The 14,464-nt window shown below is 38.5% G+C and overlaps 2 protein-coding genes across 3 annotated transcripts; both read left to right on the top strand.

Annotated features, from left to right (window-relative positions):
- Nucleotides 1-74: 74 nt before the first annotated feature.
- Nucleotides 75-9,155, top strand: c9h2orf80 (chromosome 9 C2orf80 homolog). 2 transcript variants are annotated; one of them, XM_084361425.1, is made up of 8 exons: nt 75-349; nt 446-527; nt 711-793; nt 3,880-3,970; nt 4,754-4,831; nt 5,560-5,647; nt 6,882-6,991; nt 7,231-8,799. In XM_084361425.1, exons 1-8 carry the CDS (start codon nt 309-311, stop codon nt 7,297-7,299), a joined length of 642 nt encoding a protein of 213 aa, XP_084217551.1. In that variant the 5' UTR covers nt 75-308; the 3' UTR covers nt 7,300-8,799. The 2 variants fall into 2 exon arrangements, with proteins under 2 accessions (XP_084217551.1, XP_084217552.1); XM_084361426.1 differs by lacking the exon at nt 446-527 and having other exon boundaries at nt 7,231-9,155.
- On the top strand, nt 9,150-13,485 carry LOC311262163 (gamma-crystallin 2-like; the record flags this gene model as incomplete). The annotated part of the gene is made up of 4 exons (XM_084361395.1): nt 9,150-9,380; nt 9,960-10,232; nt 11,374-11,616; nt 13,213-13,485. Exons 1-4 carry the CDS (start codon nt 9,204-9,206, stop codon nt 13,483-13,485), a joined length of 966 nt encoding a protein of 321 aa, XP_084217521.1. The 5' UTR covers nt 9,150-9,203.
- Between the last annotated feature and the right edge of the window lie 979 nt (nt 13,486-14,464).

The following is a 14,464-nucleotide window of genomic DNA, read 5'->3' as shown; positions in this document are numbered from 1 at the left end:
GGATTTGTTGCATTCAGCTGTTTTACCGTTAGTTATAGAGTGTATTTTTAAGGTGGACTGGAATTACTGGACCGCCATCTCATTGCTTTTGTTGGTAGCCCTCCGTGTGGGCCTGACAGTGTCAGATTCATGTCCTGACTGCTGCTATGCATCCTCGGCAGTAAATTAACTCATTATATTCCACATCACTCGGTTCTAGTCACCATCCTGGTAATGAGGATAATACCGTATGTAACAAGTATGAAAATATCGCAGTGTTTTCCTGTTGTTTTTGCAGGAGTCCTACATGAAAGGAATTCATTCAGAAAATGGAGGCAAGGCAGCTGAAAAGAGATGTTCAGGCCCTTATGTAAGTGGATGCTAACAGCCCAGAGGTTTTTTTAAAAGCACATTTTGAAGCATATTTTAAAATGACTACTGATTTCCTTTATTCTAATCTGAACAGTGGTGATTACATTGGGCAGAAACTCAGAGAAAATTCTTTTGATGCAAAGGGGAAAGGGACCTCCACAATGCTGGATGACCTGGTAAAAACATTAGAATTTATCCGAAGCAGAGCTGGTCAGTGTGACTGCATGTTATCAGTCGTTAGAAGACACACACTTAAGGGGCAGGGCTGTACAAGCAACCTATTTGAAAAGAATTATCAGTTTGTTGCAACAAATACTTCAGCGTGGTTTTGATATGTATTATTTGTGTGCATGTTACAGGCTCACTATGACCTGGCCATTAGTGTTGCCCTTTGGTGGTTGGACAAAGAAGAGGGACGGGATGTGTTTGACAGCGACATCATGTAAGCTGCTTGTGTTTTTAGAGACTAAATACTGAATTTATAGCTCATGTTATTATTTTGTAACATCCACAGTTTACCTTCAAAAGACACTAGCCTGCTGTTGGGTACATGCTTACAAATGTCTGGCCAAGCATTGTTTAAAAGTCTTAATGAGAAATTTAGCAAAGGCAATATCTCCAGAGCTTCTAAAGCTGCCAGGTATACAGTGATATCATATAAAGGATTTGGACCTAATAATTTCCTGGAAATGTAATAACTTCTCATAAGGTAATTACACACTTAAATGTAATAAAATATGCACTCATCTTGGTTGAAATATATAATGAAATTAGTGTAATAACTTACCAATAATAACTTAAAAATAATGTGCATACCTCTGCCAGCAGTCCCCTTTAATTCAGTCAAGTCTAATTCAATATCAACCTTGATAGCCCTGTATCACTCTAAATTTCCAATAACTGCTTAACTGTAGTTTTAAAGCTGCTGAAAGTGATTTACTAAAAATTTTTTAATTAAAATAAGTGTTTAATAGTGTTTTGGTCAATAACCCATGTTTCTCCTCCATAAAGAGGTAGTCCTGTCTGTTCATGAACACACAGAGAGAAGCATCCTCCTGTTTGCTGCTATGTCAGTCGATAACCGCTGCACATTCATGTGGTGATGTAGAGAGGAGGGAAGGGACTGCTAACTGCCATACAGACAGGAAGTTATCTAAAATGACGACAACGCTGACCGCAGCTTTAAGCACACCAGAGCTAGGATCTGCATTAAATTGTGCTCACTCATAGATACCAGCCACCTAAATACACCTAATTTTTTCCATCAAGATCCATGCATTATTCCCTGAGAAATTAAGGAAAATGTCAAAACCCCTCCTATCTCACAATAATAAAGAAAGTGAGGAAAAAATTGTGGATCCGTCTCTTTATCCGTATTGGCACCAAAAGTGAATGGGGTCTATTCTGGGTCGAGACCCATCCTCCATCCAAGTTTCATGCTGACAAACCAACCAACCAACATACAGCCGGACATGGGTGGAAACATAACCTCCTTGGCAGAGGTAATCAAATGTCCAGATTTTTCTAACAAGACCATGCCTCAACAACAACCACAATCCAATTAAACAGCTATCAGTAACACCTCATTTGAAGGGGTATACATAAGCATTCATATATCAGGGGAGGCAAAAGAGACACTTGATTCAATATGAATAACTTGGATGAAAAAGAACATTTCATGGAGATTGAATTGACAGTTTTGCCATCATTACTTGCTTTTAAAACGGTGCAATCTTCAGCAGCTTTTGTCATCTTCTGATGGTGTCTAGTCTAACATCCACTCTGGTCTAACAGAGGAATGTTGCACAATGACCAATTAGCATAAATTACGGTGGGTTTTTACCCCTTAAACTTTAATTTAATGAATCTTTGCTTTTATACAAAGTACCACTCACTATCTGTTGTAAATTTCAAATTCTAGCCTTGAATTTACATTTCCAAATATGAAATATGTGTCAAGTGTTGGTGTTTTCAGGAGGCTAATATGACATATTTTCAACTTTATTAAGAAACTCAATTCAGTCATTAATTTGCTCCGCCAGTTAATACAGTTTCAAGACAGAACCACATTGTATCCTGGAAACAATTTGCTTCGTGGTTCGATGGATTCCAGCTTTGTTCATCTATATAAACATTTGTTTGAACAGCTCTTTTGAGCCTTCTGACAATTGAAATGTTCAACATTCCTTAAATCTTTGAAGATGTCCAACAAAAAGTCAGCAACAGACCAGTTCTGTTTTGCTTGCATGTTGCTGACCCTTAAACATGCACAGAAAGAATATATTTATTCCAACCAAAGAGAAACGATCAGATTAAGCATTTACATGATTACTAGACGCTAATATTTTCCCATTGAACGGATTATCAAAGTCCACCCCTCTGTCTGATTCAAAATTCATCCAGATTGGGTTGGATGGGATCAGTCCCTTCCAATTGAGGTGCTTACATGAGGCATTTTTATTCTGATTGGGCAAATATTCTGATTATTAGTGGAATATTAGGGTTCATGTAAATGCAGTTCTCCTGGGGGCCCCTAGCCTAGGTAGAAATCCTTGACTGGTTTAGTTCCAGAAGCAGTGTCCCATTTCATCCAGTGTTTTTATGTCTTTGTGTAGATAAAGGGAATAAGTCCTCTTTTCCATGCAGCTCAGATAATTGACAGTCCCGACAAAAATCTCCATGTGGAAGGGGTTTCTCTGAGTTTTCTTTAATTACAACGATAAAAATATTCAGAAGTTTACACAGATGTAGACAGATTCTACACAAACCCTGAGAAACAACTCTAAGATACAGAGAAAAATTAAGCATCGAGACTAAAGCCCAGTATCATTGATATTAAATTTCCCACTTCTGAACATGTGGGCATTACAAAAGTATGTGTGCATGGTTCATTTGCACTCCCTCAAGCAAGAGCACTGGATCCCACTTAATTTGGATTTGTGTTTTGGGGATATAAAGAACTAAATCAATGGTCAATGAGTTTCCCTGAGCAGTTTTCTAGACTTGGACCTGTAATCTCCTTGTGTAACAAATGGCACACACCTGTCTACACAGTTCTAATGGTACACCTCAGCTTGTGAGCGCTGTCCACCTTCTGGCTTCTTGACACCACAATATAGACATTTATTTAGTATCCACACTTTCAGGCAATTAATTATATCCTTTGGGGATTTGTTTGAAATGTGATCAGAAACATCACAACACATTTGGCACCAGAGAGCAGCCGAGACTGGGCCAGAATGACACAGATCATAGGCCTTTGTCTACAAAGTATAATAATGAGCCTTTCTGCTTTACAGTTTTGTCCGTACTTTCCTGTTGCTTTTGTGAAGGCAAAAATGAATGTGTGGTTAGTGAAGGAAAGCCCAAGAGCAAAGTTCTTGCCAAGAACCTCATAAAGGTTAAAGGCTGGCCCTGAGAAGGACGACCTGTGATAACTGAAATGAGATACTAGCCTTGAAATTTTCAGTTCACTGATTCCTAAAAGCTACTGTATGAAACTTTTTTCCACTTTCCTTTTTACCACAGTGGAGCAACAAGCAGCTCAGGAAGTGCCCAGTACCCTAACCGCTTAGAACGGGAGGCTATGATCCTGTCGTCCTTTGCTGGGATCATTATGGTGAGTGTTGTTACACATACATGCAGCTTTGAATTCATTTTGATCTTCCAGAAAGATAGAAATGAAAATTCTGTAATTTCTGCTCAACCTAGTGTAGAGTGAGGTTTCGTAGTCCACAAAACATTTCTGGAGCTTCACAGCAAAACAGTGTTGCAACATTATCCTAAATAACTGAAGTAGATAGGGACTTATTTTAAACTCTATACAACTCATCCGGCTAAAAGATGTCCTAAAGTTAATTGGAAAACACGTTATTCAGACCCTCAATATGTGGTCAAGTTTATGCTCTCACTATGGACGGCATGCACCAGTAACACCCGTAACACTCTTAGTTTAGAGATTTCTGCTTTAAAAAAGTGTAAATAATGTCTTAAAATCAATTAGGGGCCTTTGGGCTTTTGCTGCACGAGCTGTATGGAGGCATTACAAGATTTTAAACGTATGTTGTGGATTAAGAAACTTCACCCTGCTACACCATCAGCATGGGGGTGAGTAGATGATGACTGAACTTATATTTTTGGAGAGCCTTTCCTTTAATGTGAGTACACATAAGTCCTCAATCACTATAACTCAAACAGAGAGGGGCCAGTTGAATTCAAACATGCACATGACAAATCCTGGTCCAATTACCAAGTCGTGCTTTACTCTCCAGCCTCACTGAAAATCTCTAAATCACTCCTTCACGCAGGAAGCATCATGTCTTTACTGTAATGGCGAAACTACTATGAAGTATTGTTTTTTGATTTGCTAGTTGCTAACCTTTGTCCAATTTTCCTGCTTTAGAATAGCCTCCCAGTGGAGGAAATCTTGGCTCTGTACAGGTGTAAACCAGCGGCTTCATACCCCAACCAACAATCCAAGGTACAAGTGTCCGGCTGATATTTCAGCACTTCTATTCAGAAGAAAAAGATACAGTTTGTGTCCAACCCAGTCACCAGTAAAGATGTTCACAGTGTACATTTCTGCAAACAATGGGTATGTTGAAAGTTCAATGTATTTATGTTGCGACTTTACATTTCTTTAGGTTACATTTTCTTTTTGTTAGGTTAAAGCCAAGCTCACACTACAAGATTTTAGCCCTGATCCTGCTGTCCCCGATGGTCTTATTTTTATTTTTTCTTGCATGTGCGATCTTGTGGTGTGTGACCCCCTCATGTAGTGTGAAAATCTGCCGACTTTCAAAGTTGTGGAGTGTGTTCAAGCCATTAGTCACAAAAAACACCTGTTTAGGAAAGATCAGACGTCAGGTCAAAAAATATCCAATGGTTTCAGACTTACTAATGACAAAACACAGTCTCGAACTGTAGCACTAGTTTAGGAGCTATTTCCACTGATATAAAAGTCAAGCCATAAACATGTAATGTGAACATGACAGGTACTGCATGCATGTCAATATGGTATGTCACGTATGACACTTACAAATCTCAACATATCCCCGGTTTGCAGAAACGTCACTGCCAATATTTTATTCTGGTGAGTGACCTGATGTGTCTACTTATTTTACACATATTTGTAGAGGTGGCTGCCATTGGTTTTCCATCATCCTCATTGTATACTTAAAACAATAATTCCATTGTTTTTAACCCCAGGGCATGATCGTCTATCCCTTCACCCTCTCCTACCATCCGTTTGCCATGCTTAGCTCTTACAGGGCTGTGTACCACTCCAAGAAGCACAGTAAGTGTGTATAGATATTAAACACAGCTATCTGGTATTATCTAACACAGTGGTTGCCACATTTTTTGACCTGTGACCCCTAATAGCCAAACAATGCCTACTCTTTCCCAGGTTGCATACCTCTATCAAAGAATGACAAATTACTGCATCAATGCAGTGTGGCATGGAGGCGATCATCCTGTGGCACTGCTGAGGTGTTATGCAAGCCCAGGTTTCTTTGATAGCGGCCTTCAGCTCGTCTGTATTTTTGGGTCTCTCATCTTCCTCTTGACAATACCCAAAGCAAAGTCATACCATGCAAACCAGTTTGCTGACCAAGTGGCTTCCATACCACAGGCTGATTACCTCCATGCCACGCTGCACTGATGCAATAATTTGTGCAAAAGGAGCCCCAACCAATTATTGAGTGCATAAATGAACATACTTTTCAGAAGGTCGACATTCCTGTGTTATTAATCCCCTTTTTTGATTGGTCTTATGTAATATTCTAATATTTTGACAGACTAGATTCAGGAGCTGTAAGCCATAATATTCAAAATTAAAACTCACTCTATGTGTAATGAATCTAGAATATATTAAAGTTTCACTTTTTGAATTTAATTCCAGAAAAAAACTGAACTTGATATTCTATTTTTTTGAGATGCACCTGTATAAAGTAGCATAAAATGGAAAAACTCAAGTTAAGCCATTGTACCTGAATTAGGGCTGTGCAATATATCGATATTATATGGTTATAATATCTATCATATAAATATCATCCTTGATATTTGATATTGTGAAATGTCCTGAGTGTTGTCGTATCCTGGTCTTAAAGGCTGCATTATAGTAAAGTGATGTCATTTTCTGAACTTACCAGACTTGTTCTAATACTTGTCTTTAACCACTTAGTCATTTCATCCACATTACTGATGATTATTTATCAAACATCTCATTGTGTTAATATTTTGTTAAAGTACCAATAGTCATCTCTACAATATTGTTGCAACATTTACAAATAATACAGTATTTGTTAAAAAATATTGTAATATTTGATTTTGTTGTCCAGTCCTAGAAATTAAGTGCTTTTGAGGACATTTTCAAATATTAAGATATGTATCTAGTATTGTGGGATAACCTAACATTTCACAATGTTAATCTTTAATTTGACCCAGCCCTACTCTGAAATGTGTATGTATTTGAGTACATACACGGGAGACATTTTAATTAATTTAACATCCTTACAAATAACCCACAGGTCTAAAGTTGAAAAGATGGCTGTCTGAGAGGGTAAAGGCTCGTGCCCCGCCTGGGCGAGTCTCTGTGCAATCGTCATCATCGTCCTCCTCGTCTCACTCCTTCCTGAGTGTGAGTAGCCACAGCATCCTAACTTCTGCAGGATTTGTCTTCTTTATTTAAATCCAGAATATTTCAGAAGAACAGAAATTGCAAAGTGATGGCACACCAGAACTAGAAAAAATACTTCTTCATCTTGTCTCAGGTTTAAAGAAGAGGACATTTTTACAACTGTTTTTAAAACATTCATGAAAGGCCTCTACTGCCACCATGTGGATCTGAACAGATATCATCCTTTTCTCTTCTCTCAGGACAGCAATGATGGCCATGAGGAAAAAACTGAGCACTACGAGGGTTCACAAGAGTCTGTGCAGGACTGAGGTCACCCTCCAGTAGAGCTTCCTGCAGTTTATTTCTGTCCTTATGATGACTCTACAGTATTTCTATATACTGTATATCTATATCTATATCTATATCTATAGCTATAGCTATATCTATATATCCTTATACAAAATATGGGTGACATAATTGACCTGAAGCTTGAGAACTGTGTGAATAACAATCAGCATTGGGAAGTTAAGTTATATGTGACTTGGTACATGCTGTTAAATTAGATATAATTGTGATATGTTCCAGTGACTGGGAAAAAACATGCAATTAAATTGAACTTATTAATCAAAAAATTGGTGATTATGAAGCATGGAATCTTTTTTTCATATTTCTGGACAATGCGTGTCAGTAATTTTTTTAACATTTTAAAATGAGCTGTCTCAACGTCTGCACAGGCTCCTTTCATTGGGCAGTATGTGCTCAGACTTTGAGCATTGTTTTGGATTGGTTCTCTTGTTTGAATTTGCACCACCCCTCATCTGCCACTCAAATGACTGCATTGATTTGATTGCCTGATTTGATTGCCATGATGTGTGTTCAATACATAATTTAGCTCTATATTTTGTCAGTGGTGTCTCGTCTAGTATACCTCAAATTATGAAATGTTTTGCCAATAACTTGTCAGATCAGCTTAATGAGATATTTCCCACTCATTCTAAAATAGATTAACTCTACTGACTGACTCTGAAACATATTTCTCTGTGTATGCAGACATAAATAAAACAAAAACTTACAATTACAAAAGATATATCTTTTAAACCCCTAAACAAGCCTGTGATGCAGTGATTCCTGTTTACATAGTTGACTGCTCATTGGACAGCTACAGTTAACAGTTTCCTAGCAACCGATTTACACGACTAAAGTATTTAGGAGCAAACACATTTCTTTGAATAGCGTGAACCAACTAGTTGTTAGTTAAAAATTAGGAAGTTCTCTCCGTTCAAACACTTTAATGATTTTATTGATAGCTGGTGCGGCCCAGTCTAGATCATGAATGATAATGATTCCTCACTGACAACACAGCCTGACTCTTTTCCTCTTATTCATACACATTTAGTATTATCTTTTCAGGATTTGTTCATTTCCACTCTACAAATGGTTAAAGGCCGTGTTGTTTTGTGATGACCTCTGACATTCTGTATGAAAAGATTAATCCACTCGATGATGGATTAGTGGATCAAACGTCTCTCTGATGTCCATATCAATAAAGAGGGCACAGTGGGTCAGTAATTTGCCTGCTAGGACTTTTGCATTGATGATTCAGGGATTTTTGCTCTATGCCCAGGATCAAGACTCTTGGCAGCGATGCCAGAGCGTTAAATCCCTGCTCATTGAAAAAACGGCTAAAGTAGGATCTGCTAACCCTTTGATTGAGGTTTATATAGCGTGGCTCTCATCCTGCCTTGTGAGACCTCCAGTTTTTTCGTAGGTAACTGGCTCCAGTACTCTTTGCAGGATGAGTAGTAAGGTAAGACGGTGTCATTGTGTTTTATGTCAAGAATGGTCTTCTTAAACCTGGTAGCAAGTGCGGGCAAAAGCTTTCATTCTAACACTGCAGTGCAGGACATTGTTGAGGTTAAAGTGTCCATGAAAACATTCAGATCTTTGGAAAAGGCAGCAGCATTAACAAGGTGCTATTGTAGTTATTTTCCTATCTATTTCTGAGGGAAAGGCTGCCATATGAAGTAGACTGAGATTGGTAGTGACTCACCCACAGTTCAAACAATCTCTGACTTCTTTTACTGGCTTTATGTTGAAGAATGTCATGTACAGGACGCTCTAACTGAGCTCTGATTCTTCCCTGCTTCTGCCTTCTCCTCTGCATCAGATCACATTTTATGAGGATAGAAACTTCCAGGGCCGCTCCTATGAGTGCGACACCGACTGCCCTGACATGCACCCCCACTTCAGCCGCTGCAACTCTATCAAAGTGGAGAGTGGCTGCTGGGTGCTGTATGAGAAGCCCAACTACACTGGCTACCAATACGTTCTGACCAGAGGAGAGTACCCAGACTACCAGCGCTGGATGGGCTACAACGACACCATCCGCTCCTGTCGTACTTTCTCTTATGTGAGTAAATATTTGACTTCATTTATTGCTTTGGTCAGGGGTGTGGACTTGCAGATCTTGTTTTGTACGAGCTCTTTAGACAGTAACTATGTCAAAGTTATATGATGATTTTCCCCCCTATTTAGATATGTTCTGTAAGGCATCACCAATGCATTAAAAATAATGTTTTGTGTCTGAGAAGCAACTTGTTCCATGTTTTTATGTTTTGTATTTTTGTGTGCATAAGGCAAACAATAATGAACATATGAATGTATTGTATTTAAAAAGGTTTTATTTTTTTTCACTTATCCACCAAACATGAACATCCACAAGATAGTGAACTAGATGGATTTAACTGAATTGTTGAATTGTTTTTTATTTGTTGAAGGTGATAAAGCTATTGAAAATATGACTGATGGTTAGGTGTTCAGCAAACTTGAAATTCCAAATTTAAATGTAAATCTTGGGCAAAAGAAAGGGCGGATAATCTCATATGATATGAGCATCCTTGTTATAGAAACACCGCACTCACAAATGGAGTGGAGGAGCTCCTTGCACTTCCTGTTCTAATTTTGTATTTCCCTTGCATGCCCCTTCTAGACCAGCGAGGGCCCCTACCGCATACGCATCTACGAGCGCCCCAACTTCCAGGGTCAGATGATGGAGTTCAGCGACGACTGCGACTCAGTGCAGGATCATTTCCGCAGCCGTGACATCTACTCCTGCAATGTCATGGAAGGCTACTGGACCCTCTACGAGCACTCCAACTACCGCGGTCGCCAGTACTTCATGAGGCCCGGAGAGTACCGCAAGTTCAGCGACTGGGGGGCCACCTGCGCCACCACCGGGTCCTTCCGCAGAATCACAGATTTTTAATCAGGCATCTCACTCGATTCTGTTGATTTTATTTACATTTCAGTTTCATCAAACACACTTCTTCCTATATACTTCCTCCTTTTAAAGACATGTATTCTTGGAAACTGGTAATGTTGATAAAATAATGTGTCTCCTGGTACAGTAGGAAGTGGGATGTTTCATTCGGCCATGATTGACCCAGCATATCAATATGATATTGTTTTAAATAACTAAATAAATGAATTTATTGTAAACTGTTTTCTCTGTGCTTTTGAATACATATCTTGGTAAACATTTTGGGCCAAAAAAGAAAAAAAATCTGTCTCTGTACAAAGCAGTATTAATATAACAAAGCCACTGTTTCCCACACTGATTCATTTCTTCCAGTCTTTTAATCAGACTATGAATGACATCTTCAGAATCTCAGAATTTATTTATTCACTCTTTCAAAGAAACATTTCTAGTTTATCAGATTCACATTCTGGGACATTAAAATAAATAATTTTAAGTTGTATTTTACTGTATTTTAGTCTGTTACAGTAGTAGTAGTTTTTTAGTCTGTTAGTCCCACTCCTACAGACTTACTGTGAGGAAAGAGTGATAATGGGGTAACTATGCATATCATTCATCTGTTACTAACTACATTATAGAACATATTTAGAAACTAATGCTCACAGTTATTTATTCACATACTTACCTGCCTATGTTTAAAAAATATTTTCAGTTTCTTATATAGTGTATGAATGCACTGAATCAATCCCATTCAAAACAAACAGAAGATGGGTATAAGAGCTCAGCATTGACTGTTCCAGTGCCTGTCCATACTGTGGCTCTTGCTAGAAGCTGTGCAGTGTCAGTTAACTCTAACAGAGGACATGACAAACAGGAGTGGGAAGACTCCTGTAGAGTTTGTGCTGACACCAGGCCTCATTTGAATAACAACACACATGGCAGCACCTACTCCCACAGGGTAATGTATATAAAGATGGGCTTTACCTTTGGTGGTCAAAAACAGGAAGTTGTTTGACCAAAAACGCTAGCCATCATGGGAAAGGTTTGTGTCCAGCTTTACATACAAATGAAGAAAATGTGTGAAACATGAATGTTAAAAAAATGAAATAAGCTGAACGTGACATGCTGATTTATCCCTTTCCATCAGATTATCTTCTACGAGGACAAAAACTTTGGAGGCCGTCACTATGAGTGCATGAGTGACTGTGCCGACCTGCACTCCATGTTTGATCGCTGCCGCTCCATCCGGGTGGAGAGTGGCATGTTCATGATCTACGACCGCGCCAGCTTCATGGGAAACCAGTACTTCATGAGGAGGGGGGACTACTCCGACTACATAGGCATGACTGGCCTGAATGACTGTGTCAGGTCCTGCCGCATGATCCCCATGGTAAGGCCTTCTGTAAAGTAATATACTCATTTTTTTATCTTTGTCAGCATGATCCAAATAATGAAAAAAGGAGTCAGGGGTTCCCAACCTTTCCGACAACACTAACCAGACATGAGAGATATTCTGGAGTGGGGTGTGTGTGTGTGTCTGTCATGTGTACATATATGAAGCATAGTGAAATCATAATGCAGTCCAAACTACTGTACCATACACATGAGAATCAAAACATAACTCACCATGGCTAAGTGGTTGGGAACCCCTGCTCTTTATAAAACAGTGTAGATGAAAATTGTGTTGGGTGCTCAAACGTGAAAAAGAGTCCTTCAACAACCAGAAGCAATCCAGGCACTCCAAATATGAGAAAAGGTATCAGATATTAATTGAAACAAATCAAAATATTAATAAGCTGTTATTATAATGGATATATCATTAATCTAATGATTTAGCCATTATAATAAATGTTATTCAATATATATCCTTCCTTGTTTGATAGGTTTACTTATATACTTATATATTTGGAGTGTCTGGAATGCCTGTGGTTTTTTCAAATGATTCAAATAATGTCACATTACATTAGTGAACCTCTTAATTGTGTACCTTGCTGCCTTCAAGCTTTGTGACAGACAAAAGTCAAGTCGTAATTGTTGCTTCTTCTCCTCATCTGCCCTTGCATTGATAATAAAGGGGATTCACCACTTCATTTACGGAATATTTAAGCCGCTTCTCCCCGAAATGGAACATACTTTTGTAACATAACTCCTTAACCAAACACCTTTGTCTTTACTGACTTAGTTTCTTCCCAGGTATCAAGAGTTGGTTTTAAGTGCAGTTTAGTTTAGTGCAATTTGTATTCTCAAATTTGAACAAATCGCTTTAAAAGAGGATTCATATTTTAGACAATTTAGAGATTCATATTTGTTCTGTAAAAATGAAGCTACTGCGAGCAGGTGGTAGCTTATCATCTATCAGCAATCCTTAAATAACATGTTATGTCTTGTGTATTTAATTTGTTCACAAACCAAAATGTAAAAACAACAGAAAAATATATTATATATATATAAAAATATATTTTGTTACCTTTGGATGGAGCCAGGCTAGCTGTTCTTCCCTGTTTCCAGTCTTTATGCTAAGCTAAGCTTACTAGCTGCTCATGCTTTATTTTTACAATACACAAGTGTTGTATCATTCTTCTCAACTCAACACAGTAAATATTGGCGTATTTCCCCAAATTTCGAACTGTTGCTTAAAAAAATGTATATGCATTAAAGGACCAGTGTGTTGTATTTATGGCATCTAGTGTTCAAGTTGCACATTGATTGAAACATGGCAGTGCAAAATAGCAGACTCTGTAGAAGAGTAGATATAAAATGCTCGTTCTTAGGAAATGAAGACAAAACAATTCTTAGTTTCAGTTGATTATACAAAATAAAAACAAAATTATGAATACTATATCCTATTTCTGCTGATAGATCCTCCTAAATCCTTCACACTGGACATTTAATAAGGAAAAATTATAATAATAATTATGAACAATGGGATGGCTTCAACAACTAAGAACATCTGACTTATGACCTTTGACCCTCCTGCCCTCTGCAGCATAGTGGCAGCTTCAGGTTGAGGCTGTATGAGCATTTTGACATGGGAGGTGAGATGATGGAGCTGATGGATGACTGCCCCAACCTCATGGAACGTTTCCGTCTCTCCAACTTCAACTCCTGCAACGTGATGGACGGCCACTGGCTCCTATACGAGCAGCCCAACTACAGGGGACGTCACTACTACCTGACGCCCGGCCAGTACAAGAGTTTCAGTGACTGGAGGGGAAACAACTCCAGGGTCGGCTCCATCAGGCGACTCATGGATCTCTAAAGACAGAAGAACGGTTCTTGTGAAATGCCTGTTCTTTGCCTTGTTTCACACGCTGAATAAAATGGCGTCAGTGCTCAAGTGTTTTCAGTTTTGTTCTTGCTCTCTGCATTTGGAGGGCATGTTTCCCCATGAGGATGTGATGGGGTCATGGCCCGACTTCCTGACTCTCATCAGAGGTTTGAATAAAATACTGCAAGCACTGACAGTTACTACACCGAGACTCCAGCGTTATCTATTGTAGAGCTGCCTGTCCCTCTCACTCATTGTATTTTTCATTGCCATAAACTGTATATCTTTAGACCTTTCAGTTTCCTGTAGTAGTTGTTTCATATGATCGTCATCAAGATATATTTTGTAGTTGTCATGGAATTGTGTTTCGAATTCAAGCAGTGTGTAGTGACTCTGTATGAGTATTTATTTGGACTGAAATGAACCCCTCCACCAGAGGTCAGTGGTAGACAGTTTTAATGCTAGATAATGTAAGGTCAAACTAACATGCTGCTGACAAAATAGAGTCAGAAATACTCATTTGTACCCAGCTGTACTGAACAGTATATCAATATGAGAATTCAAATTTGAAAATATCATATCTACACAGCTTACAAATGATATGTATTTGGGATAGTCATTGTTTAAAGACTTCCTTTGCCATGAATAGCATTGTTATTTGGAAATATATCATTTACAAAAGAGAACAAAGTGGTAATGTGACATTAACACTGTAATGTAAATCTAAACTTTGGAAACAGTTTTGATATTAAAATTGGGAAATAAATAAGCAATGTTAGCCTCTTCTCAAAGCTAAAGAGGTGAAAAAAACCCCCATCCATACCAAGAACTTAAATGATGCCAGAAATCATCCATAAGAATAATCCAGAAAATAAAAAAACATTGCCTGATTTCAGGAGTAGTACACAAACGCCACCCATTCAGTGACGACAAAGAGTGCAGGACTGTATCATACAAAAACCTCCGGCCA

This window comes from Pagrus pagrus (genome assembly GCF_965226575.1).
Source record: "Pagrus pagrus genome assembly, chromosome: 9".
Classification (NCBI taxonomy): Eukaryota; Metazoa; Chordata; class Actinopteri; order Spariformes; family Sparidae; genus Pagrus; species Pagrus pagrus.
The sequence above is the reverse complement of the archived record's forward strand: the minus strand, read 5'-3'. Positions and strand labels throughout refer to the sequence as shown.

What these genes read in the sequence shown, in the direction of transcription:
- c9h2orf80 (XM_084361425.1), top strand. Translation starts at nt 309, where the DNA reads ATGGAGGCAAGGCAGCTGAAAAGAGATGTTCAGGCCCTTAT. An exon ending in CCTTTGCTGGGATCATTATG is followed by an intron (nt 3,971 to 4,753) that starts GTGAGTGTTGTT and finishes TTCCTGCTTTAG; the next exon opens with AATAGCCTCCCAGTGGAGGA. An exon ending in ACCCCAACCAACAATCCAAG is followed by an intron (nt 4,832 to 5,559) that starts GTACAAGTGTCC and finishes TTTTAACCCCAG; the next exon opens with GGCATGATCGTCTATCCCTT.